The 26,712-nt window shown below is 36.9% G+C and overlaps 3 protein-coding genes and 1 pseudogene across 3 annotated transcripts; 1 reads left to right on the plus strand and 3 right to left on the minus strand.

Annotated features, from left to right (window-relative positions):
* Positions 1-982: 982 nt before the first annotated feature.
* Positions 983-3,833, minus strand: LOC149406956 (Adaptin ear-binding coat-associated protein 1 NECAP-1). The gene is made up of 8 exons (XM_089610234.1): positions 3,560-3,833; positions 3,285-3,316; positions 2,831-2,931; positions 2,673-2,745; positions 2,261-2,292; positions 1,846-1,936; positions 1,599-1,713; positions 983-1,503 (listed from the first exon to the last, which is right to left on the minus strand). The coding sequence occupies exons 1-8, from the start codon at positions 3,662-3,664 to the stop codon at positions 1,213-1,215; spliced, it is 840 nt and encodes a 279-aa protein (XP_089466360.1). The 5' UTR covers positions 3,665-3,833; the 3' UTR covers positions 983-1,212.
* Positions 3,834-13,507: 9,674 nt separating this feature from the next.
* On the plus strand, positions 13,508-15,577 carry LOC149406957 (ABC transporter G family member 10 pseudogene; annotated as a pseudogene).
* Positions 15,578-16,074: 497 nt separating this feature from the next.
* On the minus strand, positions 16,075-17,856 carry LOC149406958 (putative transcription factor bHLH107). The gene is made up of 2 exons (XM_089627594.1): positions 17,436-17,856; positions 16,075-16,699 (listed from the first exon to the last, which is right to left on the minus strand). Exons 1-2 carry the CDS (start codon positions 17,823-17,825, stop codon positions 16,220-16,222), a joined length of 870 nt encoding a protein of 289 aa, XP_089483720.1. The 5' UTR covers positions 17,826-17,856; the 3' UTR covers positions 16,075-16,219.
* Positions 17,857-24,141: 6,285 nt separating this feature from the next.
* LOC149406959 (uncharacterized) lies at positions 24,142-26,398 on the minus strand. The gene is made up of 2 exons (XM_089618082.1): positions 24,380-26,398; positions 24,142-24,303 (listed from the first exon to the last, which is right to left on the minus strand). The coding sequence occupies exons 1-2, from the start codon at positions 26,396-26,398 to the stop codon at positions 24,142-24,144; spliced, it is 2,181 nt and encodes a 726-aa protein (XP_089474208.1).
* Positions 26,399-26,712: the final 314 nt, after the last annotated feature.

A 26,712-nucleotide genomic window follows, 5' to 3' on the forward strand; every position in this document is an offset into this window, starting at 1 on the left:
TATGGACTTCCTATGTCCTCGTCAATTTTGATTTTTTTTTTTTAATCTTGCTTGCGTCTATACGCACTAAGTTACACTCGTTAGCCAAAGTTCCTCATAAAGAGTCGGCTTGACCTCGTCTAGAGGTTTTGGATCAGCACCTCTCATAAAGAGTCGGGTCAAGCCGGACTTATTGAAGGGGGGCATGTAGAAAATCTTGGCTCGGGCCTGACTTGAGCCCAACTTTGTTTTATATATATTTTTCATTCAAATTTATAATTTTATATATTTCATAGTTAAATTAAAGTTTACTATGAATGATATTCTTTTTTTAATTAAAAATATATTTTTCTCTTTTTGTTAAGGACCTCAGAATTTTATTTATTTTTTAATTAAAAATACATACATATATTTTTGAAAAATTTGTTTCCATTTGAGTTTTTTTAGGCCTTTTGAAGCCGGCTAATAGATTGGACGCTGGCTTAGCTCAGGTTGGGCAAAAGGACTTATAAGTCGTCTTGGTAAGATCACTAATCACACATAATAAGAAAAAAAAATCACACGATATATCGTTTAAGTAGATGGATTCACGAGACCAATATATATATGAGCGTTGCTATTTAGCCCAAGTACGAATTTGAACGATCCATACACTTTTTGACAGATGGCACCTTTTAAAACACTTTTGGGTGTGACTCGTGTGAAATCGTGACTCGTGCTACAAAGCATTTCCGTATATATATAGATGATTTCCCCTCCGAACCCCGAAGCAAAGCACATCAAGCGTGTAAAGAAACATAACAGTGTTGACCAGATTCTAAAGTTTTTAGTCTTAAAAAGTTCGCAGGCTGATATTGTTGGCAAAATAACTTATACTGGCGTACGAAATGAAATTTCACGAGGAGCAACTGTACTTCAGTGATTGAAATCCATTATGGCAAGAAAATATTTCAAGAAACAAAGTCGAAACTAGAATCTATCATAACGAGAATTTGGCAAACCATTTCACTTCTGAGAAAAATATTACTATGAACTAGATAGATAAGTTACAGTACAATAATAGATACAAAATATCAAAAGATTGATTATTTATGGATGGATGAGCTCGGAGCCAGGTAGGTTACACATATCAACTCAACACTTTATAGTATTTTTTTACTCTTCTTTTTTTGTCCGAAAAAAACTAAATCTCAGGGCATAAGAAGAAATTATGTCCGGTCTACTATGTTCGTATCAACCAGCTGTCTGAAAATCCCCAAAATCATCATCCTGTATATCTTGTGCACTTTGTTCTACAGAAGAATCTTTCTCCGAGTCCTGTTTTTTCGTCCCCGGGTCCACTTGTTTAGAAGCTTCACCAAGGTTGAAACTTGGCGGTGAAAGCAACGGAGATTTCGGGCCCACATCAGAAGGCGAAAGTGGTGCCGGAGGAGGAGGCGGTAACGGCTTTATGGCCTTGTTCTCCGGCGATGAATTGTTCAGACCCTGCTCAAAAAACTTTGACCTCACACTCTGACCTCTTTTCTGTTTGCCACCAAAAACTAGCAGAACTCAGTCCAAAAAGCTCAGAGTGAATGTATTGCACAGAGTGACAAAGAAAAAACGCAAACGCAGATTACATTGTTCTTCAATTGTAGAACAATAGTCTCCCCTTCTTTCAGGCTGTAATCAACCTGAGATGTGTTCTGGTATTGCTGTTCCATCTCCTCAGCCGTCTTTTTCTTGTCAAGATATCTTCAAAACAATTGAAAGGTGTGTGAGAATATTGAGCTATAGAGTCAAGGGAGTTAAGTGTTCACAGATTTAATTAAGCCTTTGGTTTTATATTCTGAAGGACCAAATGGTTAGAATTGCAATTAAGTGTACTTCATATGATCATGCAGAGCCGCTTGGAAGTCATAAGCTTCTGTCCTTTCTCTAAAACCTATGCCAATGAAAGCATGTCGAAGACGACCACCTACAATAATTCCCGAATCATTATGCCAGAGTTCTAACCGTAATTAACAAGAGCATAGACACAAAATTAAATAGTGAAAACAATAAACTGGGATAAAATGGAAGGACCGACAATACAAGGTTTACATTTCTAGAATCACTTTGCTGTAAGTAATCAACAAATTTTAATCAACCAGAACAAATTTGTAACTAGCACAATCGACTATCATTCGTTCTGAAACTTTCAGACATCGTAACGAGTAGTTTTTCCAGCAAGTAGTCAAACGATAAAGCGGGAAAAGTTCATCGAAATAATCTGAAACAAAGATTAATAATAGCAGCTCACCAATATTCTCCTCTACACGAAGAACAAAATATCTGCATAAGAAAAAAAAAATCACTTAGACTCCCCCAAGCTAAAATAAGAAATAATAAAAACAAAAAATTAGGAAAATAGTCAACTTAAACATTTGATATTGCTAAATAGCCAACGTTTGGTAAATAGCCGTAAATAATGACATGGCCTAACATATGGAGGTGGCTATTTATCTAAGATTTACGTTTGTAAATACATGAAAATGACTATTTACCTAAGATTTACCAAACGTTGGCTATTTAGCAATATCAAATGTTTAAGTTGGTTATTTTCCTAATGGACTCTAATAAGTTTTGGTTTAATGAGTCCTAATACTCGGGGTTTTGCCATACTAGTTTAATTTTCAAATAGGGTTTCAATTTTAGTTCGAAATGAGACGAACCTGCTGCTATCAATCACAGTTTCCACAGGGCTCGGTTCGCCATTTCTCAGAAAAGCTCGAGCATACAATTCGCCTGCCATGAAAATAGTAAGCTACAAAGAAAACACAACGGAAATTTCATTTCATTTATTTTATGCAGCAAAAGGCAAATTGCTCACCGGTTTTCTTATCTTCAAGTCTGATAATACATTCCTCTCCTTTACTAATTACTTTCAGTATCCCCTCCCACGCCCACTTGTTCACGTCCCACTCATCGGCCCTGAAATCGACTTTGCAAATGCACGTTAATACCTCTTCCTATCAATCTTTCTTTTTACATAAATATAATTTCAGCAAATATCAAAACTATCTTACCCTTCCTTATAGAACTGATATCATTATTTTTTTTTATTACAGATACCTTTCATCACTTGGAAACTTGGTTCACACTAGGAAGAAATACCAATGCAAGAAATAAAAGAAATCGTTTATTCTCTGACGCCCAAACTTATTTATCTCTCTTTCTCAAGTCAATATAATCAGAGACCAAGAACGCATGTTTAACACCACATGATCCGAGTGTAATTACTAGCGGACATAGTGAGCACAATTGAGTACAAGTATAGTAGAAACCTGTAAGAAGCTGCACTAATTCTTGGAGGTATCTGAAAAGGAAATACAAAAAGAAGAACGCTTCAGATGATTCAGTATTAGAGACTTAAGACCGAGTGTATTGTGTTTACACATTCTGATCATATCATCAATCGAAGACTTTTCTCAAAGGAAAAGCTTAATCGCTATCTCTAATCTAAGGCTCTAAATATCAAGAATGTACTTGCAACTCCGTAATCTTGATAGATTTTGGTAACTAAAAGATAAATAAATAAATTCAATCTCCGAAAACTGACCAAGTAGACATAACATTCGGAAACTTGAAATAGAACGAGCTCCAAAGCTTCTTCTTCCTCAGCTCCTCCTTGGTCGCTTGGAAGTTTCTCAGGTTCTTTGTCCATGGCGGTTTTCGATCGGATCGGATTGAACCGAAAGCCTGCGATGTGAATGGGAATTGAGAAAGAAAACAATCACAAGAGCTTCTTCTCAGAGTCTCAGACAGAGAGCTTTCTGTTTTACTGAGCCGTTGGATCAATCGCGCTTCGTTATAGTGGCCGTAGATTTGGTTGATCTGAGACCAACGGTCGTGATGGAGCAAAGGAAGTGGTTTTTTTTTTTTTTTTTAGAAGTCAAAGGAGGGGGGTTTAAGTTGGGGTAGAGTAGAGGGATTGCTTGAATTTTGGGCAAGCCACGTGGCAAAATTAACACGTAGGAATACCGAATACCCAACCGCCAGCTGAGCTTCACCGATGACCAACCAAACCAACTACGACCATTTTAAACGATGAAAAGTAAAACTCTGACTTGACTTGACAATTGACATGTGATTTTTAAATCAAAGAAATTATCCATAATATCGAATTTCAATTTTACCATCATAAATTTTGTCTTAAACATTGACTTAGTTTATCAACCTTGTTTTTAGCTTTTTTTTCTAAACCGTTTTCAGTGTTTGTTAAAAATAATTTTTTAGTGAAAGTTGAACAATGTTTTTGTAAAATATAAAAAAATTGAAAAAACTAGATTTTCGTAGCTTTTGAAAAAAAAAACAGTTTTTTTTTAAAGCACAATTTCAAATCATTTTTTTAAAATAAATTTATGCCAAACACAGTATGTCATTCTAAAAATACTATTTTACATTTCATAAAATTCTTTATCCACAATGTGAGTTGGATATATTTTTCATTTCATTTAAACTTCATAATCGAAGGAAGGTTTTTTTTTTATCTGAGTATGTTTCTAGGACTTGTCTATTGATGACTAAGTTGTTTCTAATATCCAACCACCACGAGCCACGTCAGCCGTCACAATAACAGAGCTCTCGGCAAATGAAGATGACGAGCGTGCATGCCACGCTGGTCAAGCTGAGGCGGTTAGATGAGCTGCGATGAGTTGTATAGATGGTTAGGCTGTTAGAAAGCAGTTAGAGAAATATCAAATGTATATATACCAATATCTGTAACAGTTCATAAGTTAATGAAAATACTCTGACGAGCTGAGATTTTCTCTCTCGATCACCAAACCCATTTTCGTTCATCTCTCTCAAAATTATATTGGTATCAGAGCTATTACAATGGCGAATGAAGGTCTCTCTTCTCCGTCATCTTATCAGATCAACAACGATCCTAGATTTGTGATCAATCCGCATTTCGCAGCTACGCTCAACAATGTCGTCACGTTGATGCTCGACCGCGAGAACTACTCCATCTGGAGATCTCAAGTTCTTCCATCTATACTAGGTCACAACCTCCAAGGTCTGATCTATGGAACCAGAGCTCAGCCACCACGGTTCAATGAGAATCTCAGTTCCGAACCCAGATTTTGAGATCTGGACTCGTGAAGACCAACTTCTCCTGAGTTGGATGCTTTCTTCACTATCAACAATAATTCTTCGATCCGTGACCAGAATCAGAACCTCTCAAGCTCTCTGGACCGCTCTAGAACAACGATTTGCAGTCAAGTGCCGAGCTCGAGTGTTGCCGCTCAAACTCCAGTTACAAACAACCAAGAAAGGTTCACTTTCCATCTCCGATTATTTTTCAAAGATGGAGAGCATAGCAGATTCCTTGTTTCTGGCTAGTTACGAATGTTCTGATGGGCTTGCCGAGTGAATATGATGTCCTTGTAGCTATGGTGAATGACAAATTACAGAGTCAGGAATTCAGTGGCGTTGAAATCTTTGTACAAGAGGTTTTGGCCATGGCGCTCTCTCAGGAGTCTCGGATCGAATACCTTGCGAGCAACATCGAAGTACACTACTGATCTACTTCAACGCCTCAACATGATAGGTGCGAAACCTTGCCCAAGCCCTGCTGCTCCAGGAGTCTCACTGTCTAAGCTCATCGGTAAGGTCATGGACGACCCCTTCATCTACCGAAGCACCATTGGTGCTCTCCAATACATGACGATGACGTGCTCGGACATAGCTCACAGAGTCAATTACCTCAGCCAGTTTATTCAGGTTCCAACCTCGGCTCACTGGCTTGCATGCAAGCGTGTCCTCCGTTACCTCAAGGGCACTATTACACATGGTCTAACGTTTAAGCCTGCTCCGTCATTACAACTCACCAGCTTTGCTGATGCGGATTGGGCTAGTAATCCTGACGATAGACGTTTCACGAGTGCCTATTGCGTCTTCTTTGCCGGGTGTCTCATCTCTTGGAGCTCACGCAAGCAAGGCGTGGTGGCTCGCTCGTCCACGGAGGCGGAATATAGATCTCTTGCACATGTTGCTGCTGAGATTGCTTGGCTTCGTTCCCTCCTAAGTGAGCTTCATGTCCCAGTAGCTCAGACTCCGATTGTTTGGTGTGATAACATCGGAGCTGCCGCGATGGCTGCCAATCCTGTTTTCCATGCGCGTACGAAGCACGTGGAGATTGATCTCCACTTTGTCCATGATATGGTTCCGCGCAACGAGCTAGAGATTCGCTATGTGACTACTGTTGACCAAACGACTGACCTACTCACGAAGAGCCTATCTGTTACTCGCTTCTTAAAGCTACGCGAACTACACGTCAAAGAGTCGCCATATAGTTTGAGGGGGGGTAATAGCCAACCACCACGAGCCACGTCAGCCGTCACAATAACAGAGCTCTCGGCAAATGAAGATGACGAGCGTGCGTGACACGCTGGCCAAGCTGAGGCGGTTAGATGAGCTGGCGATGAGTTGTATAGATGGTTAGACTGTTAGAAAGCAGTTAGAGAAATATCAAATGTATATAGACCAATATTTGTAACAGTTCATAAGTTAATGAAAATACTCTGACGAGCTGAGATTTTCTCTCTCGGTCACCAAACCCATTTTCGTTCATCTCTCTCAAAATTATATGTTTCAGAGTTTGGTCGAATTCGCCAATAATTTCTACGTCGTTTAATCAATTAGGACGAAGTTGTCCAAATTTTGATAAAATTTCATTTTAAAGCAGTTAGTCAGTATATTTAAAGCTCATATCGTTATTTTCTTTCATTTTGCTTTTGAAGATTGCATGCAAGTAGGAGCCGTAAAATAGCTTGGAGCTGATTAGAACGAGTGAAAGATTGAAATGTATGCGGATCTTTCACTTCAATATTTATAGAGAAATCTTTTAATTTGATTTTCATGGGACTTAGTTGTGGGTTGAGCATTGATAGATTTCATTTACAGTTATACGTTTAAAACATTAAGTACGACATTTGAAAATGTCACCCCTCATTCAAAGTGCAAAAGATTATTCACTACCCAAATCAAATAAACAAGACATAAAATCGATAGTATGATTCTGTCTTTCAGCATTCTCAAAATTTGAAATTTAGAGGTAAAAATTTAAATACGAGACAGACGAACCTTACCATCTCCTTCATGAGCAACACCGAAAGAATGTCATATACTTCTTTGGCTTCTTCACATGTAGAGGATAACTCAGAAATGTTAAAATTCACATGTTAAATATATAAATAATTAGCAAATTATTCAACTAAAATTAGAAAATTTTCTAATTAATCAATGTTTTGTATTTTTTAGGTAAATAACCAAGATTTTGTAAGTTTTAGATAAATAACCAACATGTTGATGAAGTATTTCAGTCAATTTATACGTGTAAACATTTGATCATGACTATTTACCAAAAACTTACTAAAAGTTGACTAAATGACAATCTAAAACTGTAAATAATATTATATATCTAATGCACCCTTAAATATAACATTACATCTTTAGAATTTCAACTTGCTAATTAATTTTTATTGACGAACTATTCCGTTTAGCTTTTGAAATTATTTCCCAATGGTCCTTAGTACTAAGTTGTGAGATGTGTCCATTCAGTTAAAAAAAAATCCATTTATTCTCATACCAATCCTTCAAGAAAGCCTTCCCACGAGCCTTAAATATCAATAGTTCCACCACCAAGCAATGATGGTCGACCAACATAAATTATTGAGATTTACACGTGTGTATCAGAAAATATTGTCGTGATAATTTTATACGACACTTTCCATATAATTGAGACTATTATGAGAACAACGATAATTACGAAATAATAAATGAACAAGTAAATGCTAAATCAATTTGGTGAATACCACTTATGTCTTAGGGACTTTGGCCGGAAGGAAATTGATACACTAGATCATCAAATGCGTACAAATTTGACTTACACCCAACGAATCGCTCAATAGCTACTTGACCTACAAATACCATTGTGACTACAACTTATGATCCCTTTTAGTCCGAGATCTCATCATTTTCACCATAAGTTTTTTTGAGTCACCTTCAAAAATGTTTTCAGTTCTCACACAAAATAGTCATTTAATTTGCAGCTAATACGCAAACTACCCATGTATATAACATCAATGAGAGTAGAAAACGTCCGGATTTGAATCATAGAGATGTGTTTTTCTTGTAGTAAATCATTTGCACACATCGAATCTCTTGATTTCACACAAGTATACCACAAGATACTACAACCTGAGTTTGATATGTTCGAACTTCACAAAGATGAATGAAACTCAAACTGACAGGCGAGAAGAAATATTTCTGAAAAAAAGATATTCCAACTGTTACGCATAAAATTAGCAAGGTCAAGAATGTACTCGGACCCTTGTGCTCGGACCCATGTGGTCGGACCCTCCGAGCATGTGGTCGGACCCTCGTTGGAAGACTAAGAAAATGTGGTCATATCATTATTTAAAACCACCTGAGAACGCGTACTCGTTACTCTAATAAAAATAACTACCAAGCGGTTATGCATGATAATCACCCACTCACAAGGATAATGGGAAAGTTACAAAGTAACTTCTAGATCATGGGTTTCAACTCCCCATTATCTCCAAACTCAACTCTATAAAAGGGAAGCAAATCAACAAAGAAAGAGGGAGGAGTATACGCCGGAAATCTCACCTATCCAAAAGCACCCTCATCCACATTCTTGAACTACGTCATGACCTGATCCCGCAAACGCGGGTACGTAGGCAGCTCATCAAGAGCACGGTCACCCCTGCTCTCTTGTACTAGATTCGTCTGTATATAGAGAAAATCCTACCTGGAACCTATGTGTGGTCGGGGCTCCCTACTCGGACCCTAGTGTTCCTCGCAGGACAATTGTTGTACCATTTTTGTATGTCAACATTTTGGCGCTAGAAGGAGGGGATAGCGTTGAGATTAAAGGCAAGTACGTTTTGAACATCGTAGACCGTGTTTAGATCAACATCTCTTCGTGAAAAATCATCGAGAACATTAGGGTCCGTCGAAACATTGTCTCTCCGTCGAAAACGATAAAAAATGGTTTCTAGCACGTATAGATGCTTGGATGACTAGAAAAAACAAAAAATGCCTAACAAGCACCGAAAGGCTGGAAGGCTTTAATATAGCATAATTTAAGGGCATCTAGCACATTAAAATGGCTAGATGACCATAACATCAAAACAAATGCAACTTATAAAAATAAGGAGCATGGATATGGATGTCGAGAAGAGGGTCCGAGCACATGCTCTAACCCACGAAAAACGCATAAAAAGGTACTATTTTAAATATATTTTCATTAATTTACAATAGTCTAGATATATGTTTCTATAACTTGTAGGTATGGACGGGATAGATCTCGCTAAATGAAATTTCAAGTTTGTTCTCGGCCTCGGTACCTTCTACTCGGCTCGGTATGAGAACAACATAAAAGAAATTTTCAAAAGTCATAGTCTTTGCTCATAAGTTAAGAGCAAAAAGACATTAATAAAATTTCAAGTTTGTTCTCGGCCTCGGTACCTTCTACTCGGCTCGTTATGAGAACAAAATAAAAGAAATTTTCTAAAATAATAGTCGTTGCTCATAAGTTAAGAGCAAAAAGACATTAATAAAATTTCAAGTTTGTTCTCGGCCTCGGTACCTTCTACTCGGCTCGGTATGAGAACAAAATAAAAAGAAATTTTCTAAAATCATAGTCTTTGCTCATAAGTTAAGAGCAAAAAGACATTTCAAGTTTGTTCTCGGCCTCGGTACCTTCTACTCGGCTCGGTATGAGAACAAACAAAAAATAAATTTTTTAAAGTCATAGTCTTTGCTCATAAGTTAAGAGCAAAAAGACATTAATAAAATTTCAAGTTTGTTCTCGGCCTCGGTACCTTCTACTCGGCCTCGGTACCTTCTACTCGGCCTCGGTACCTTCTACTCGGCTCGGTATGAGAACAAAATAAAAGAAATTTTCTAAAATAATAGTCGCTGCTCATAAGTTAAGAGCAAAAAGAAATTTCAAGTTTGTTCTCGGCCTCGATACCTTCTACTCGGCCTCGGTACCTTCTACTCGGCTTGGTATAAGAACAAAATAAAAAGAAATTTCAAGTTTGTTCTCGGCCTCGGTACCTTCTACTCGGCTCGGTATGAGAACAACATAAAAGAAATTTCCTAAAATCTTAGTCTTTGCTCATAAGTCAAGAGCACGGACCTAAATGACATTTCATAAAAATAATAAGTGTTAACTCAAAAAAGTATGAGCACACACGAATGAAATTTCAAGTTTGTTCTCGGAGGCATGAGAACAACATAGAAGAAATTTCATAAAATGTAGTCTTTGCTCATAAGTCAAGAGCATAAAGACTTAAATGAAATTTCATAAAAATAATAAGTGTTAGCTCAAAGGGTATGAGCACACATGAATGAAATTTCAAGTTTGTTCTCGGAGGCATGAGAACAACATAGAAGAAATTTCATAAAATGTAGTCTTTGCTCATAAGTCAAGAGCAAAAAGACTTAAATGAAATTTCATAAAATTAATAAGTGTTAGCTCAAAGGGTATGAGCACACATAAATGAAATTTCAAGTTTGTTCTCGGAGGCATGAGAACAACATAGAAGAAATTTCATAAAATGTAGTCTTTGCTCATAAGTCAAGAGCATAAAGACTTAAATGGAATTTCATAAAAATAATAAGTGTTAGCTCAAAGGGTATGAGCACACATGAATGAAATTTCAAGTTTGTTCTCGGAGGCATGAGAACAACATAGAAGAAATTTCATAAAATGTAGTCTTTGCTCATAAGTCAAGAGCAAAAAGACTTAAATGAAATTTCATAAAATTAATAAGTGTTAGCTCAAAGGGTATGAGTACACATAAATGAAATTTCAAGTTTGTTCTCGGAGGCATGAGAACAACATAGAAGAAATTTCATAAAATGTAATCTTTGCTCATAAGTCAAGAGCATAAAGACTTAAATGAAATTTCATAAAAATAATAAGTGTTAGCTCAAAGGGTATGAGCACACACGAATGAAATTTCAAGTTTGTTCTCGGAGGTATGAGAACAACATAGAAGAAATTTCATAAAATGTAGTCTTTGCTCATAAGTCAAGAGCAAAAAGACTTAAATGAAATTTCATAAAAATAATAAGTGTTAGCTCAAAGGGTATGAGCACACACGAATGAAATTTCAAGTTTGTTCTTGGAGGTATGAGAACGATATAGAAAAAATTTCATAAGATGTAGTCAGAGGTATGAGAACAATATAAAAGAAATTCATAAAGACACCTCAGTCGAATCTCGGCTTTTAAGCCGACAAATAATCAACCTCGGAACATCACGAGGAATAATCCAAGAAAAGCATTCCATGAATAATTAAATCAAAGATTGTGCAATATAGTTACTTATCATTTTTACCAAAATAATAAGAAACTGGAAGACTGCTGTTACACATAAAATTAGCAAGGTCAAGAATGTACTCGGACCCTTGTGCTCGGACCCATGTGGTCGGACACTCCGAGCATGTGGTCGGACCCTCGTCGGAAGACTAAGAAAATGTGGTCATATCATTATTTAAAACCACCTGAGAACGCGTACTCGATGGTTACTCTAATAAAAATAACTACCAAGCGGTTATGCATGATAACCACCCACTCACAAGGATAATGGGGAAGTTACAAAGTAACTTCTAGATCATGGGTTTCAACTCCCCATTATCTCCAAACTCAACTCTATAAAAGGGAAGCAAATCAACAAAGAAAGAGGGAGGAGTATACGCCGGAAATCTCACCTATCCAAAAGCACCCTCATCCACATTCTTGAACTACGTCATGACCTGATCCCGCAAACGCGGGTACGTAGGCAGCTCATCAAGAGCACGGTCACCCCTGCTCTCTTGTACTAGATTCGTCTGTATATAGAGAAAATCCTACCTGGAACCTATGTGTGGTCGGGGCTCCCTACTCGGACCCTAGTGTTCCTCGCAGGACAATTGTTGTACCATTTTTGTATGTCAACACTAACTAATTTATATATATATATATATATATATATATATATAGATAAAATTTCCAATTATGAAGAGAAATAACCAACACTTGCAATTCTTTAAAAGGTTTAATCGCCCAATAATTGCAACCATTCACAAATATAGTTATCACTCAAGAGTTAATTCACAAAGGGAATTAATTACCCTTCGGAAAGGTAAGCCTTCACCAAAGTAATTATTCATACAATAGTAATACCCACAAAAGCTAGTTAATCATCATTATGAGATTAACCTACATTACACAAACATTGGTGTAGCAACCACCATATCTCTCAAACACACCCTTTCTATTCTTTATTGAACAAATATCCAACATTTTGTACTAAGAAATTTTTCTTTGAATATCAAACCTGATCTAAACGCTACAATTCATGATAAGGGTTACCTAAATTATGCATATTAAGAAATTTGAGAATTGACGGTATATCCCACGCATAGGGAGAACCAAACAAGTAAAAGAAGTTGACTTTTATGGAATTTAATTATCATATGGAAATAAGTAGCACTTTAATAAAAAAAAATAATATCATGGAAATAAATACATGAAAAACTTTTGCCAGCATCTAAAATTGCATGTCTCTTGTTTCTCAAAAAATGAAATATTCTCTGATAGATAAACATCACCATGTCTCTTTAAGTTTCCTATTTGATAACAAATTTCCCACTACCAATGCAAAACTCATTAAGTGCTCTACCAGAAGAATAAAACAAAAAGGAAATAATATTGAATTCTTATGGCTGAAGAAAGGCCCGATTCTGTATGAACAATTAAATGCACAACGAAATCACTGCAAAATATTTTCGCCATTACCAGCAAATTTTATTTTCTCAAACAAAGAGAGCCATTTTCGGCCGCCGAACAACTTCTCATTTATTTGGGGATATTTGATTGGGAAAAGAAAATTAAATTGTGGGAAAACAAAAGACAAACTAATAATGCCCTTCTTTGGTAAATAATAAAAAAATAATAATAACTGTAGCACAGACAATCACAAAAACCCTGATTTTCCATAGTTATCCTCGCTCCTTGGTATCACAAAAAACCCATTTCTATTATTTTTTTTCCATTCTTATTTGAACAACCGTTATCAGATATGACCATAACTGCAAAATAATAACTCAATAGTTAAAAAGTCACATGGCCTAGTCATTCAAGCAACGTCAAAGTTTCTAACCCCAAACAAATAGTTGGTCAAACCAACACTCCTTTTCGCTTAATTACTTGCTTTATCTGATCTTTCGGTGGGTTCTCAAAATTCGCGAACTGTAAAAGAATCGCTGTCAAATTATTTCTAATAACGGAATAAAACCAAGTTCTCAAAACTAACGTTTGTATGTCTCATGGTCACACCTCTCACATGATCGTAAAACAACAACCCATTCACGTTGCTTAGATGACAAATACATTATTTGCGTTCAAAACCCTTTCTTTATTGATTTCCACTAATAATTAGTCATCAGTTCTGAAATATCTCAGACCACTTGAAAAATGTAAAAAAAAAAAAAAAAAATCATCTCTCTCAACGAATATCTGTCAACCATGCATGCAAATAGAAAGTTAATATACACAACAATAATAAATACCTTTTTATTTGCGTGTTCGAAGGCTGAGTTCGGTGTGTTGATTATTTTCTACCCAGCTCTCATATTCTCTTCCCAATAACCTAACCTTCTCGCATAGTTTCCGCTCTGATCCACAATGGAAAACCTTGACGATTCCTCCGGCGAAGATCACGGTAAAAAACCCGGGTACAACATCCGAACCGAGAAGCTTTCTTACAAGCTAAGCAAGCCCAAAGGAGAGTCGCAAGAAAACAACTACTTCTCACCGTTGTGCTTCTTCAAGAAATCAGACCAAGCAGTGACTCCAACGACGTACATTCTGAAAAACATAACCTGCGAAGCAAAATCCGGCGAAATCTCCGCCGTAGCCGGTCCCAGCGGGGCCGGGAAAACAACCCTCCTCGAGATCCTGGCCGGAGCAGCAACGCCGAGCCACGTCACCGGCACCGTCCTCGTCAACGACCACCCGATGGAGCCGGCGAAGTTCCGGCGAGCCTCCGGGTACGTCACCCAAAACGACGACGCTCTCTTCCCTCTCCTCACCGTCGAGGAGACTCTCGCTTACACTGCCCGGCTCCGCCTCGGCGGCGGAGGCGGGCCCGGGCGGGCCGAGGTGAGGGTGAGAGAGCTTCTGAAGGAGCTCGGGCTCGAACACGTCGCCGGAGCTAGAATCGGCGGCGGCGGAAGGAGGAGGAGCGGGATCTCCGGCGGGGAGAGGAGGAGGGTTTCGATCGGAGTCGAGCTCGTCCACGATCCCGCGGTGGTCCTCCTCGACGAACCCACCTCGGGGCTCGACTCAGCGTCAGCCCTCCACGTGGCACTCATGCTCAAATCCATGGCGGCCAAGCGCGGGAAGACCGTCGTCCTCACAATCCACCAGCCCGGTTTTCGGATCCTTCAACTCTTCGATCGGGTTCTCCTCCTCTCCAACGGAGCTCTCCTCCACCACGGCTCGCTAGCCTCGCTCGAGCGCAGGCTAGCCCTAGCCGGGCTAGACCTCCCGCGCCACGTCACCGTCCTCGAGTTCGCCATCGAGGCCACCGAGTCTCTCTCCGTCGACGACGAAGACCTCGAAAACTACTCGCAAAGCCTCTCCGAAGAAACTCAAGCTTCTGTTTCTGTTTCTGCTTCAGCTGGTGGTGGTTCGTGTTACCCGAACAGTCTGGCCAGGGAGGTCTGGATCCTGAGCCGGAGATTCTCGAGCAACGTGTACCGGACGAGGCAGCTCTTCACGGCGAGGATGGTCCAAGCCGTCCTCGTCGGGATAGTCCTCGGGACGATCTTCGACGACCAGACACAACTAGGGTTTTTCGCGTTCAGCCTCACTTTCCTTCTCTCGGCGACCACCGAGGGTTTGCCGATATACCTCCGCGAGAGGAACATCCTGATGAGAGAGACCTCGAGAGGGGCTTATAGGGTCTCTTCTTACGTGATATCCAACACGCTCGTCTTCGTCCCGTTCCTCTCCGTCGTGGCGATCCTCTACGCCGCGCCGGTCTACTGGCTCGTGGGACTCAGGAGCGATTCCGGGGCGTTCCTCTACTTCGTCCTCGTCGTCTGGCTCGTCATATTGACCTCGAACTCCTTCGTGGCGTTTTGCAGCGCCGTGGCCGCGGACTTCATCTCCGGGACCACGCTCGTCGCAGGACTCATGGGAGCTTTTTTCCTCTTCTCCGGCTACTTCATCGCCGAGCGCGACATGCCTAGGTTTTGGATCGCCGTTCATTATCTAAGCCTCTTCAAGTACCCTTTCGAGTGCTTCGTCATCAACGAGTACTCCGGCGGAGGAGGCTCGAAGACGAGGTGCCTGGCGAGGCTCGGCCGGGACTGTGTTTTGACCGGCGACGAGTTTCTGGAGCAGAAAGGGCTGAGGGAATCTCAGAAGTGGACCAACTTGGGAGTCATATTGGCTTTCATTCTTGGCTACAGATTGCTTTGTTTCCTCGTTCTGTGGTGTAGAGTTCACAGAGCAAGACTCTAGAGTTTAGTGGTGGGAGATATCTAAAACGGGAATGAAAAGAGAATTAAGACACTTTTTATTTTTATTTTTTATTTTGGGCCTGTAGAAAACATTCGGGCTTCTGATCTAATCATAACAAGTAATAATTATAATAATGTGAGCAAAGTTGAATAATTATTTTATGTACAGTATAATTTACAAGTCTTGAACTGCGATTTCTTTAAATTAGAATGTAATTAATGACACATATATTAATCTTCTTGTATTTTTATTCTAAGAGTACTGATACTGACATTAATATAAATGCGATGATGTCAATAACAACTGAGACAATGATGACAATAGTAGCAGTTTTTGTTGGCTACGTGTGATTTGTTAGCTCCACTATATTTCACAAATTGATCTCCTTTAAAGATTTCCTTTAATTTTATACGACCAGCCATATTTTTACTACGATACAAAACTTATTACTTTTTAGTACTAAGAAGCAAATCTCATGCTTTGACATTTGTGAAGACTGAAGAACTTCTTTAGAAAAAATAATGTCATCACAAATTCAGTTATTAATTACACTAAATACAACCACTTATTATTGGGATTTTTACGTACTTGGATATTTACTATTTCTTCATAGCAATACCACTTATAACATTACTATCTACAGAGAAAGGACTCTCAAGGGACAAAATCAAGCATAGGAACCGAAATTCGCTCGCCGCTTGTTCGACAGCGAAGATCTCAAGAACTCATCCGAAGACAACCCGTCGTTTTCGATCACGGACCTGACAGCCTGGCAGATAGAGCGGGCGCGAAAACGACGCCGCTCCTCATCCTGAAACCCCTCTCCGGCCCGGACAGTGACGACAAAGACGTTCTTCATCCGACAGCCCAGCGTCGATATCTCCGCGCTCGTCGTGATCAAATCCGAACCGTCGATCGCGCGCCTTAGATCAGAAAGGAGCCCCGGCCGATAATCACAGCTCACGGACACTCTCATCGAGTAACTATTATCAGCATTACTATTATTTTTACTATCCTCTTCTTGTTCCACTTTCACTTCATCTGTGTCTTTTGGGATCTCGCCGTGTTCTTCGCTTATTTCTGTTGCTTTCTGCTTCAGATCTCTCAGATGGGACACCACTTGTCCGAGTAATGACGCTTTGTCCATCTGAGAAATTTTAGGACATAATATATATGGTATCTTATCATCAAACCAATGCCAATTATATGAGTTTGTGGGAATTCAGATTCTATCTTTTTTTTTGGTTTCTCAAATCAAAATAAGTCAATTTAATCATTTTAATTTATCTTTAAATAAATATAAATTAATAATTAAATAAAATGATAACCTAACTTATTTTAATTAGAGAGACAACAAAGAAAACACTAAAAGAAGATAGAAAATCCTATAGTTTCCTTTTAGGGACAAAAGCATAAACATGTTCATTACAAAGTGGTATATCCCCCTCAATTTTTTTAAATTATAATTTTTACTTGTGATATTTCAGTTTTTAGCAAAAAAATTATACATTTTTTCATATAATTAATCCTCTAAGGCCTAAGCAAAATTTCATCATTTATGCCCCTTTAAAGATTATATAATTTTTTTCATTAACTATATAATACAAAGAGGTGGAGCCACGTGAGGTTCCGGGGAGGCATATGCCCTTTAATTTTTTAAAAATTATAAATTTTACTTACAATATTTTAATTCTCAACAAAAAAATTATATATTTTTCATAATTACCCCTCTAAAACAATTTTTCATCATTTATGCCCCCTTCAAAAATTATATAACTTTTCATCAATTATATATCTCGATCAACAATGAACTTATTTGATAGTGAACTTATGTTACACACCAAAAAAAAAAAAAAAAACATATATGTGAAATTAATTGAAACCTTGGTGGCCTCGGGAAGAAGGCGGCGGAGAGTGTCGAAGTGAGCGTTGATGCGAGCTCTGCGGCGCCTCTCGGCCTCGCTGTGGTTCTTCAGAGCCTCTAAGCTTCTCTCGGCCGCGGCGGCTTTTTTGTTCCTCTCGAAAAGCTGCGCCGGAGCTTCCACGAGCTCTCCTCTCACGCTGTCCAACACCAGCGATGACGAGGACAATGACGTCGACGACAAAGAAGACGAAGAGAAAGAATTAGCGTATGATCTCAAGCCTCTATAACTACTCTTCCAAAACGCCTCATGATCATTGGAAAAAGTTCTCTCCATATCGACGATATTATTTCGATGGCTTTGTTTTGTACTTTTGTTGTTGTTGATTATTTGTGCTGGCATTACGTTCATGAATTGAATTTATCACAAAACTTTAGCAATGAAAGTGGTCAGTGACAATGCTCACACTTCGAGGTTGAAAATATTGAGGAAGTCGTGCTTTAATTTTAAAGGTATATTTTTTTTGTATTTGTTTGGGGACATACTAAGTATATTTAATTCCATCTGCTTTTTCTTTATTTTGTCCTTACTATTGTTTTCTTGTCCCTTTGGTGATATCACTCTTAGCCTCAAACTTGGCCCCTTTTTTTCGTTATTAATATATTATTTGCACCCAAATTGTTGTTATTTGGTCATCATTTAAATATGGTGCAATTCATAATCTTAATTTATTATTAGTGAGTATTCAAGAGATGTTATTTTCATTAATTTGTACTTTTAACTATAAATAGAGATACTAATGTGTTATATTGATTATTGTAAGTGCAATATTCAACCATGCTTCTCTTAACCATGTGTTATAAATAGAGATACTAGGCCATGTTTGTTTCTTCATTTGAAAACTGTTCTTGACTTTTCTAACTTCAACAGTTTTTGAAAAAACTGAATTGACTGTTTGTTTGATGATTCTCATAATATAACTCAAAAAGTTTTCAAACTGTTTTCTGTTTTAATGAAGAAAATCAAAAAACTGTTTTTAGGTGTTTTCTAATTTTTCACTCAACTTTTTTAACTTTTTTTTTTTTTTTTTTTTTAATATATCCTCTTGACATTTCCTTCCCTCCAATCAACATCATTTCATTTTCCTCACTTTTGATTATCGAATTTGTTTTCGTTCCCTGGAAGACTTAAATTTTACAATTATGGCAAACTTTAAACAATCGAAACTCCATTTTACAAACTATTAATTGGTCGCGATCCTCTCGTCGAACACATGAGTTTTTACTATTTTTAGTCAACATTAGGTATCAAAATTTGATATTTGTTGTATTGACTATAAAGATAAACGGTGTTTTCCGATGAACTTGTGAACAATAATTATTACTAAATGTACGACCATTATATTCGCAGCAAAGACTTTCAATTAGTATATATCTCGACGCCTAATTCTTATGTGAATTATTACACTACAATTACAAAAAACTGAAAAGAAAAAAGAAAAAAGAAAAAAAAAAAAAAACTGAAATCCTTACCAAACAGTTATTTGAAAACAACTGTAAAAAATTTTTAGACTACAACTATATGAAAACAAAAACAGTTTGAGTGAACTATCAAACAGGCCCTAAAGTTTTTGTTTTTACTTTTTTATGTTAGGTGCTGAGATCAAGTTCACGCTTACTTAAGTTTGACCGGAGACGTTTACTCTTAGTTTTCATACTATTTGTAGATACGAAAAACATATTAAACTGGAAAATTTATATATATATATATATATATATATATATATATTTTTTTTTTTTGGGGATCAAAAGACACATATTTTCCCTTTTTTATATTGATGGCACTTGCCTTCAGAAATTAAATTATGTGTAATTCACACCTAAAAAAATACAACTTCTCAAATAAACTAACAACTTAAGAATATATTTGACCGAAAATAAAACTAAAAATACTTCAAAGCCAATCATTTGAGAAATTTCATAAAGTAGGCTTGATAATTAACAAAATATTATGGCTAGACCCGCTTGTATAAAAATATCTACAATTGGACTTTTGTCTAAAAAATGAACAAGAGTACACTTCAACCAAATTATGAATAGTTTTTCTTCCTTTTTTTTTCTCTCATTTCCACTCTCCCTCTCTCTAACTCACCCAATTTCATGAAGATTTTTTACGGGTTTGATGTTCTCGCGTGGATTTGAGCTCGTCCCCCATAAAATGCCGAAAAAATTATGAATTTCTTGTTTATTTTGTGTTTCATTGCTTATGGATGTTTTTTTAAATTATTTTGATTGAATTCGGTAAAGTTAGAGTTTTGAATTTGGGTAAAATCTGGGAAAAATACGAAATGTACGATGAGATTCATACATGTACGATGGTATGCGATAGTATATGATGACATTCAAAGGCTCATATTTTTTTTAATTACGATGGTGTACGATGAAAATACAAAGTATAAAAAGGCTAAAATAGTACTTTTGTCCATTTTTTGTCAAAAGTATAATTTTAGATATTTTAAAAATACGGGGTCTACTCTTGATATTTTGACCTATTTGAGGTCTGTTTTATGAAATTTCTCATTCATTTATTACTATCATATGTATATGGAATACATATATTCCTCGAGCCTTAAATTTGAAATTATAAATGTGTGTGTATTCTACTTATATGTTATTTCCACTCGAGAAGAGATGACTGTTAGCGAGAAATAGAGTCCCCAAAAAATAATAAAATACATAAAAAAGCATAACATATAAATTTTAAATACACTAAACTCTAAGCCGTGTAACATATATCTCCTCGCTATAATGCACGCAACAACAAGGTAAAAAGTCGGAATCTAAATTACGGGGGTTGATATGCAAAAAAAAAAAAAAAAATCAGGAAAGTTAATTTGTAAATTTTTAGGGTAAAATAATTAAAAAAAATAAAAACTAGCAAAATATTCAAAAGAATAATAATAATATATGTTATCTTCTAAACAAGATTAACGAAAAGAGTTATATCAACCCCAATGAATTGAACTGCGGCCAAAAATTATAATGTCTTGATGCGTTTACTTCAATATAAAAATAAAAAATAAAAATAAAAAAAATCAGTATTTAAATTGAGGATCAGAAATGAAATTACCAAGTGTTCGGCTTTCGGGTTTAGAGCCTGCTTATGTGTTCATGACTGTGCAAGGGCGATAAGCCGTACTCTACCAACCAACTTACTTTTTCTTCAAAAAAAAAAAAAAAAAAAAAACCCAACTTACTTTAGGTATATTTTTATTTATTTATTATTATTACTTCTAAACTCATCTCTATGATTGGCAAAAAGTTGTTTCCTATTACTTATTTTTATTCAGGCAACTCTTACCAGAGCACACCTTATTATTTAAATAAGATGGATAGACAATTTCACTCGAACTTTCTTTATTCTTTTGCCCATAATGGTTTGGATTCAGCGAAATCAAATTGAATTTTTAAATTGACGTCGATAGAGTGGTAGAAGACCGGTTGACCATACATAATATGCAAGAAGATGATAACTTCTTTTTCTTCTCTTTTTTTTTCATTCATTTACAGTTAAATATTTTGTTCTGTTGTTGAAGTATTCTTGGCAAATGTTGGTTTTTCTTTACCCTAAACAGGGACCTATTTTAAGTAACTCTAATGATTTGATGAGATTATGAATGTTGTACGATGTTAAAGAGACAAATTTATTACAATTTGGACTAGGGAGTTTCTTGTGAATTAAGAAGATGAAGTGAAAAAGAAACAAGAAGAAGAACTGAATTCAAATTGCATTGATGTGTCAAATCTCACACCCGAATAACCATTTTTTTTTAAGAAGAATAACCAATTTATTAAAAGGCTTTATATATAATCCAATGATTAAAACACCATGTACACACAAGTGCCGCGTAATAATGCTAGTCAAATTTTTAACTTTTAATTTTTTTTTTTTTTTAGGAAATCAAATTTTTAATTTTTAAGTTACACTTATATCAACGGTATCCCCTATTTTTAATCGAAATGCACGATTTATACCTTCAGTTTTCAGAAATATCAGACATATATACCTTCATTTTAATATAATTGACATATATCTCCCTTATAAATATGTTATATTACAAATATCACACTTTTCGTTCATTTTTTACAAAAAAAAAAAAAAAAAAAAAAATTGAACTCCCCAAACCTTAATGAAATAATTTTTTATTTTCTATTTTATATACAAAAAATTAAATTAAAAAATTTCTTTATAAAAAGTTAAAGATTTTTTTTATAAAGAGAGATTTTGATTTTTTTTTATATAAAATAGTAAATAAATATTCATTCTATTAAGGGTATTTTGGGGATTTCAAATTATTTTTTTGTAAAAAATAAACAAAAATTGTGATATTTTATAATATAACATTTTTAAGGGAGATATATGTCATTTATATTAAACTGAAGGGTTATGTATGATATTTCTAATAATTGAAGGGATAAATCTCGTATTTCGATTAAACACGAGAGATACTTTTGATATTTTCCCTTTAATCAATTACTTTTAGGGCACGAAGCCACATAGTGCTCAAGGGGTGCTATATCGCCACCTCAAAAAAAAAATTGCACTTTTTCACAGTTTTAAATTTTTTTTTTAAATTTACCTAAAATATTTACAAATCACCATTCTCTCAACTTTTTTCGCATATTAGTCCCCCCTAACTTGAATTCCTGGCTTCGTCCCTGGCTATGCTAATCAATTACGTTTTCGAAGTAATTTTCAATTTGACTAGCATGCCACGCTCATAGACTAGCACACCGCGATAATTGATTTTTTTTCCATGAGCGCCCCCGCTTGAAGTTGTGCATTCGAACAAGTTGTATTTTGTGAAGTAGTACATTGTGCTCGTGATTCTCTACTTTCGAGCGCCTTGGCGTGCTGTCTAGTAGTGCCTCTAAAATGAGTCGAAATATTGCATAAGCACAAATAAATCCTTTAAAGTTTAATAATAAAGACATTTTTTTTTTCATTTTTAAGGATTAAACTCAAACTCTCTCATACAGGAGGAGACCTCACAAAAAAAAAGGTAATACTGTTCAAATTAGGTCCTCAAAGGTGTCTAAGTTAGAAGAGCTTAATAGTGGACTCGCACTTATATATATATATATATATATATATATATATATATATATATATATATATATGAGAAAATGGCGGCATAAATCACCAAACTCTTACAGTAGTTGCAGTTCAGTACTCAATCTTTTTTTTTTTACGGCATAAATCACCAAACTATGGATATTGTTGCACCGTTACTCTATTTGACAGTAGTTTTTGACGGAACTCCACGCGTCAAAATCGTGGTAATTTCATTCAACCACCAGTACATTGACTCATTTAGTGTATTTATTATCAATTTATTTTACCACCACCAACAAATCATTTATTATTTTGAATCATTTTCTCGAAATATTGGTTTGGGGCTCTTTCCTCTGAAAATCGCGATCCCGAATCATTCTTCAGCCATGGAAGAGACATGCGATTGCGGCGATCTGGTGGGTGCTAGGGCATCGTGGACCAGCTTGAATCCTGGACGGAGGTTTTATGCTTGCTGGAAGAAAAAGGTAAGCGTTTTTTTTTTGTTTCTTTGAAGTTTGTAAATTAGGGTTTTAACTACTATGAACGTTCTCAGGAAGAAGGTGGGTGCTCGTTTTTTCGATGGAAAGACCCAGAAATGTGTGCCCGGTCTAAACAAATTATTCCTGGTTTGATGAGGAACAAGAATTCGTTAGAAGTGGAGATTGCGGCACTTCGAAGTCAGATTTTCAAGCTTCAAGTTGCGCTGGTTGTAATTGTACTCGGTGTAGGAGTTATTTACTTGCTCTGATGTGTTTTAGGTTTGAGATCTCTTTAGGTTTTAGTTTTGTTTGTCAAAAACTGTTCTGATGTGTAATGTTTTGAGGATATGGCTCGTAATGTTTTGAGGCTATGCCTTACGTTTGTAATTGTAATTCCAGACTTGGCAATGAAAACTTCTTGTGTTGAAATACCGACTCTTTGATTATGTGATTCAAATCAGGTTTGAGATCTCTTTAGGTTTTAGTTTTGTTTGTCAAAAACTGTTCTGATGTGTAATTCCAGACTTGGCAATGAAAACTGTAATGTTTTGAGGCTATGCCTTACAAAAATGTTCCAAAACAGGTTCAAATTACAGGTTCAATCCAGGGTCAAATTACAGGTTCAAAACAGGTCCAAATTACAGGTTCAAAAATGTTCCAAAACAAGTTCAAATTACAGGTTCAATCCAGGGTCAAATTACAGGTTCAAAACAGGTTCAAAACAGGTTCAAATTATAGGTTCAAAAATGTTCCAAAACAGGTTCAAATTACAGGTTCAATCCAGGGTCAAATTACAGGTTCAAAACAGGTTCAAATTATAGGTTCAAAAATGTTCCAAAACAGGTTCAAATTACAGGTTCAAAACAGGTTGAATCTTCAGTTCATTCTCATTCATTCTTCATTCAAATTACATGGTCATATTACACGTCCAAAACAGGTTGAATCTTCAGTTCATTCTCCTGCATTCTTCATTCAAATGACATGGTCAACACAAGTCATAAAACATGTTACAGGTTCTGTTCCAAATTACACAAAAAAACCATCCAAATTACACAAAAAAACCTGTCAAATTACACACAAAAAACCTGTCAACTACACAACCTAAACATCTTCTGTTCTAAACACACAAAACGCTAAGGCCTAAACAACAATGTATCCGAGGTAATTTGGGATGAAGAAGCAGCTGTGTCCTTTGATTTTTGAAGCTGTTTAGTCCGTCTCTCTCTTCTTTTAATTATCTCTGGGGTTGGGTTAGACTTGGCAGGTCTACCTCTTTTTTTCTTTGATGCTTGCATCTGTCAACAACCATAACAGAATCTGGTTAGAACATATAACTGCAACTAGATACATTAAATTTGAAAGACTAAATACCTGTTCAGAAGCGGGGTTAGAGCATTTGTTTCGATGATGTCCTTCTTGTCCACATCTGCTGCAGTGATTACGTTGACCCTTCCTTGACAGTTTTGTGGCATGATCTGGATAAGGAAAGCCAGGAGCTGGTTCATCATAGCTTTTAGTCCGCTTCTTCTTAGGTCGGACAGGTAAAGTAATGTCAAGTGGTGGCAGAATCGGGTTCAATCCAGGTTCAGGCCATTTATCTGGACTTGTCATCGGTTCTATGACACCCTTATATGCAGCAACATAAGCCTCATGCTTATACCAGTCATCAACAAAATCAATGACGTCTAATCCAGACTCCCAAATACACGCTAAGGCATGTCCACATGGGAGACCTGTTAAGTTAAAACTCCTACATGTGCAAGATTTTGCTCTCAAATCCACCACAAATGTTTCAGAACCAAGAAACATTACCTGGTACCGTGCATTTCCAGCAAAAGTCGCTTGACAATACATTGCCACATTCTTGCAACTCTCAAGCACTTTACTGATCTGGAAGCCAATTGGATGAATCCACCTCTGAGCCGCGGTCCTTTTTTTAGCAAATCTGGTCATGAGCCAGAATCTAATTTTCTCCAACAACGTGATAATTGGCTTGTCTCTTGCTGGTAGTATAGAGGAGTTAAAACTTTCACATAGATTGTTGAGAAGCGTATCGCATTTCACAGAGGTTCTGAAATGTGATCTACTCCACTGTCTCGGATCCTTCTGCAAAAGCCACTCATATGCATTCACGTCCACATCTTTAAGCTCACTCATCTTTTCTTTGAACAAGGCCTCTGTAGTTGCTTTAGCACATGCCCATAACATTTGCTTCAACTCTAATCCACTGTGCTCCTTCTTGAAGTTATCGTGCAAATGTCTAACACAGAACCTGACTTCAGCACCAGGGAATACATCTGACACAGCTCTCTCTAAGCCTTTCTGTCTATCACTTATCACAGTGAAACCAGTAGAGTTCTGTACGCCCAAATCTTCAGTCAGAAGTTTCATGAACCAAGTCCAAGTCTCAGTGTTCTCCTTCTCAACTACTGCATACGCTATCGGGTACAGAGAATTGTCAGGATCTACACCCACAGCAGCCAATAAAATCCCTTTACAATAGCCTTTTAGAAAACAGCCATCAAATCCAAGCAAAGGTCTGCAACCTTTGTTGAATCCCTCTTTGCAAGCAGCCAAACAAATGTAGACCCGTTCAAACACTCTTTTGTCATTCACCAAACTTGTTTTCAGTAGAGCTGTGGACCCGGGATTTGTTGCCATCACCTGCTTGCAATAGTCTTCAAGTATTGCATATTGGTCTTTCACAGATCCTTCTAAGGCTAGTCTTGCCTTTTTCTTGGCTCGGTAGAACTTGTCTTTGCCCACGTTGGTGAACTTTGCTGCACATGTTAGCTCTTTGAAGGTTTGATAATCAAGGTTTGGGTTCACCCTAAACTGATCAAAGAAGTGACGGGCTAGCCAAGAACTTGTAACGAGTTTATTATCGAAGACGATGCCACAATCGTGCTCATCAATCAGTGTGTTAATTCGAACAGACCGGTTATCAGATTTCTGGACCCTAGCATACAACAACCATTTACACCCTCTCCCTTTACATACGGCTCGAACCCTAGTTTGATCATTGCTTAAATACTTGAATTCCCTATCGACCTTGATGAACTCCTCTCGTAAAACACATCTCAGACGGCTAATCGAGGGGAAATACATACCTAACTTGAACTTGAAATTGGTTTGCTTCGATTGCGGGTTATACTCCCTCTTCCTTGGCTGGTTGTCATCATCGCTGTGGATGCTTTCAAGGTCGCTCTCAGACCGAAACCCATCAGACTCTTCATTTTCACCGTCAACGTCGTTACACACTTCATTCACAGCCGACCACCATTGCTGAGGGTGATTCGCGTTCTGTGTATGTAGCTCCTCTGCTTCCTCTTCGTCATCACTGGTCCCGTCACCGTACTCTTCCTCTTCGAATTCGAAATCTTCATCCATCTTTGACTCGTTCTTGATTCTTGGAGCTCGGCCTGTTTGGTGTAGGGATTTTGAGTTGTTTTTAGGCGGGATTTCGTTTAGGGATTTTGGGATTTATTTGTTTATTGTTTTGTTTTGTTATTTATTAGTTTTCTTTCATTATTTATTTTGGGATTTATTGTTTATTGTTTTGTTTCGCTATAATACCTCAGTTTAAAGGGCCACGTTAAATCTGAACCGTTGATTATTTTTATGGAGTAACGGTGCAACACTATCCATAGTTTGGTGATTTATGCCGTAAAAAAAAAAGATTGAGTACTGAACTGCAACTACTG

The sequence above is a fragment of the Urtica dioica genome, chromosome 1 (assembly GCF_054948205.1).
Source record: "Urtica dioica subsp. dioica isolate 48M chromosome 1, U.dioica_male_clone48M_v1_H2, whole genome shotgun sequence".
NCBI classification, from domain to species: domain Eukaryota; kingdom Viridiplantae; phylum Streptophyta; class Magnoliopsida; order Rosales; family Urticaceae; genus Urtica; species Urtica dioica.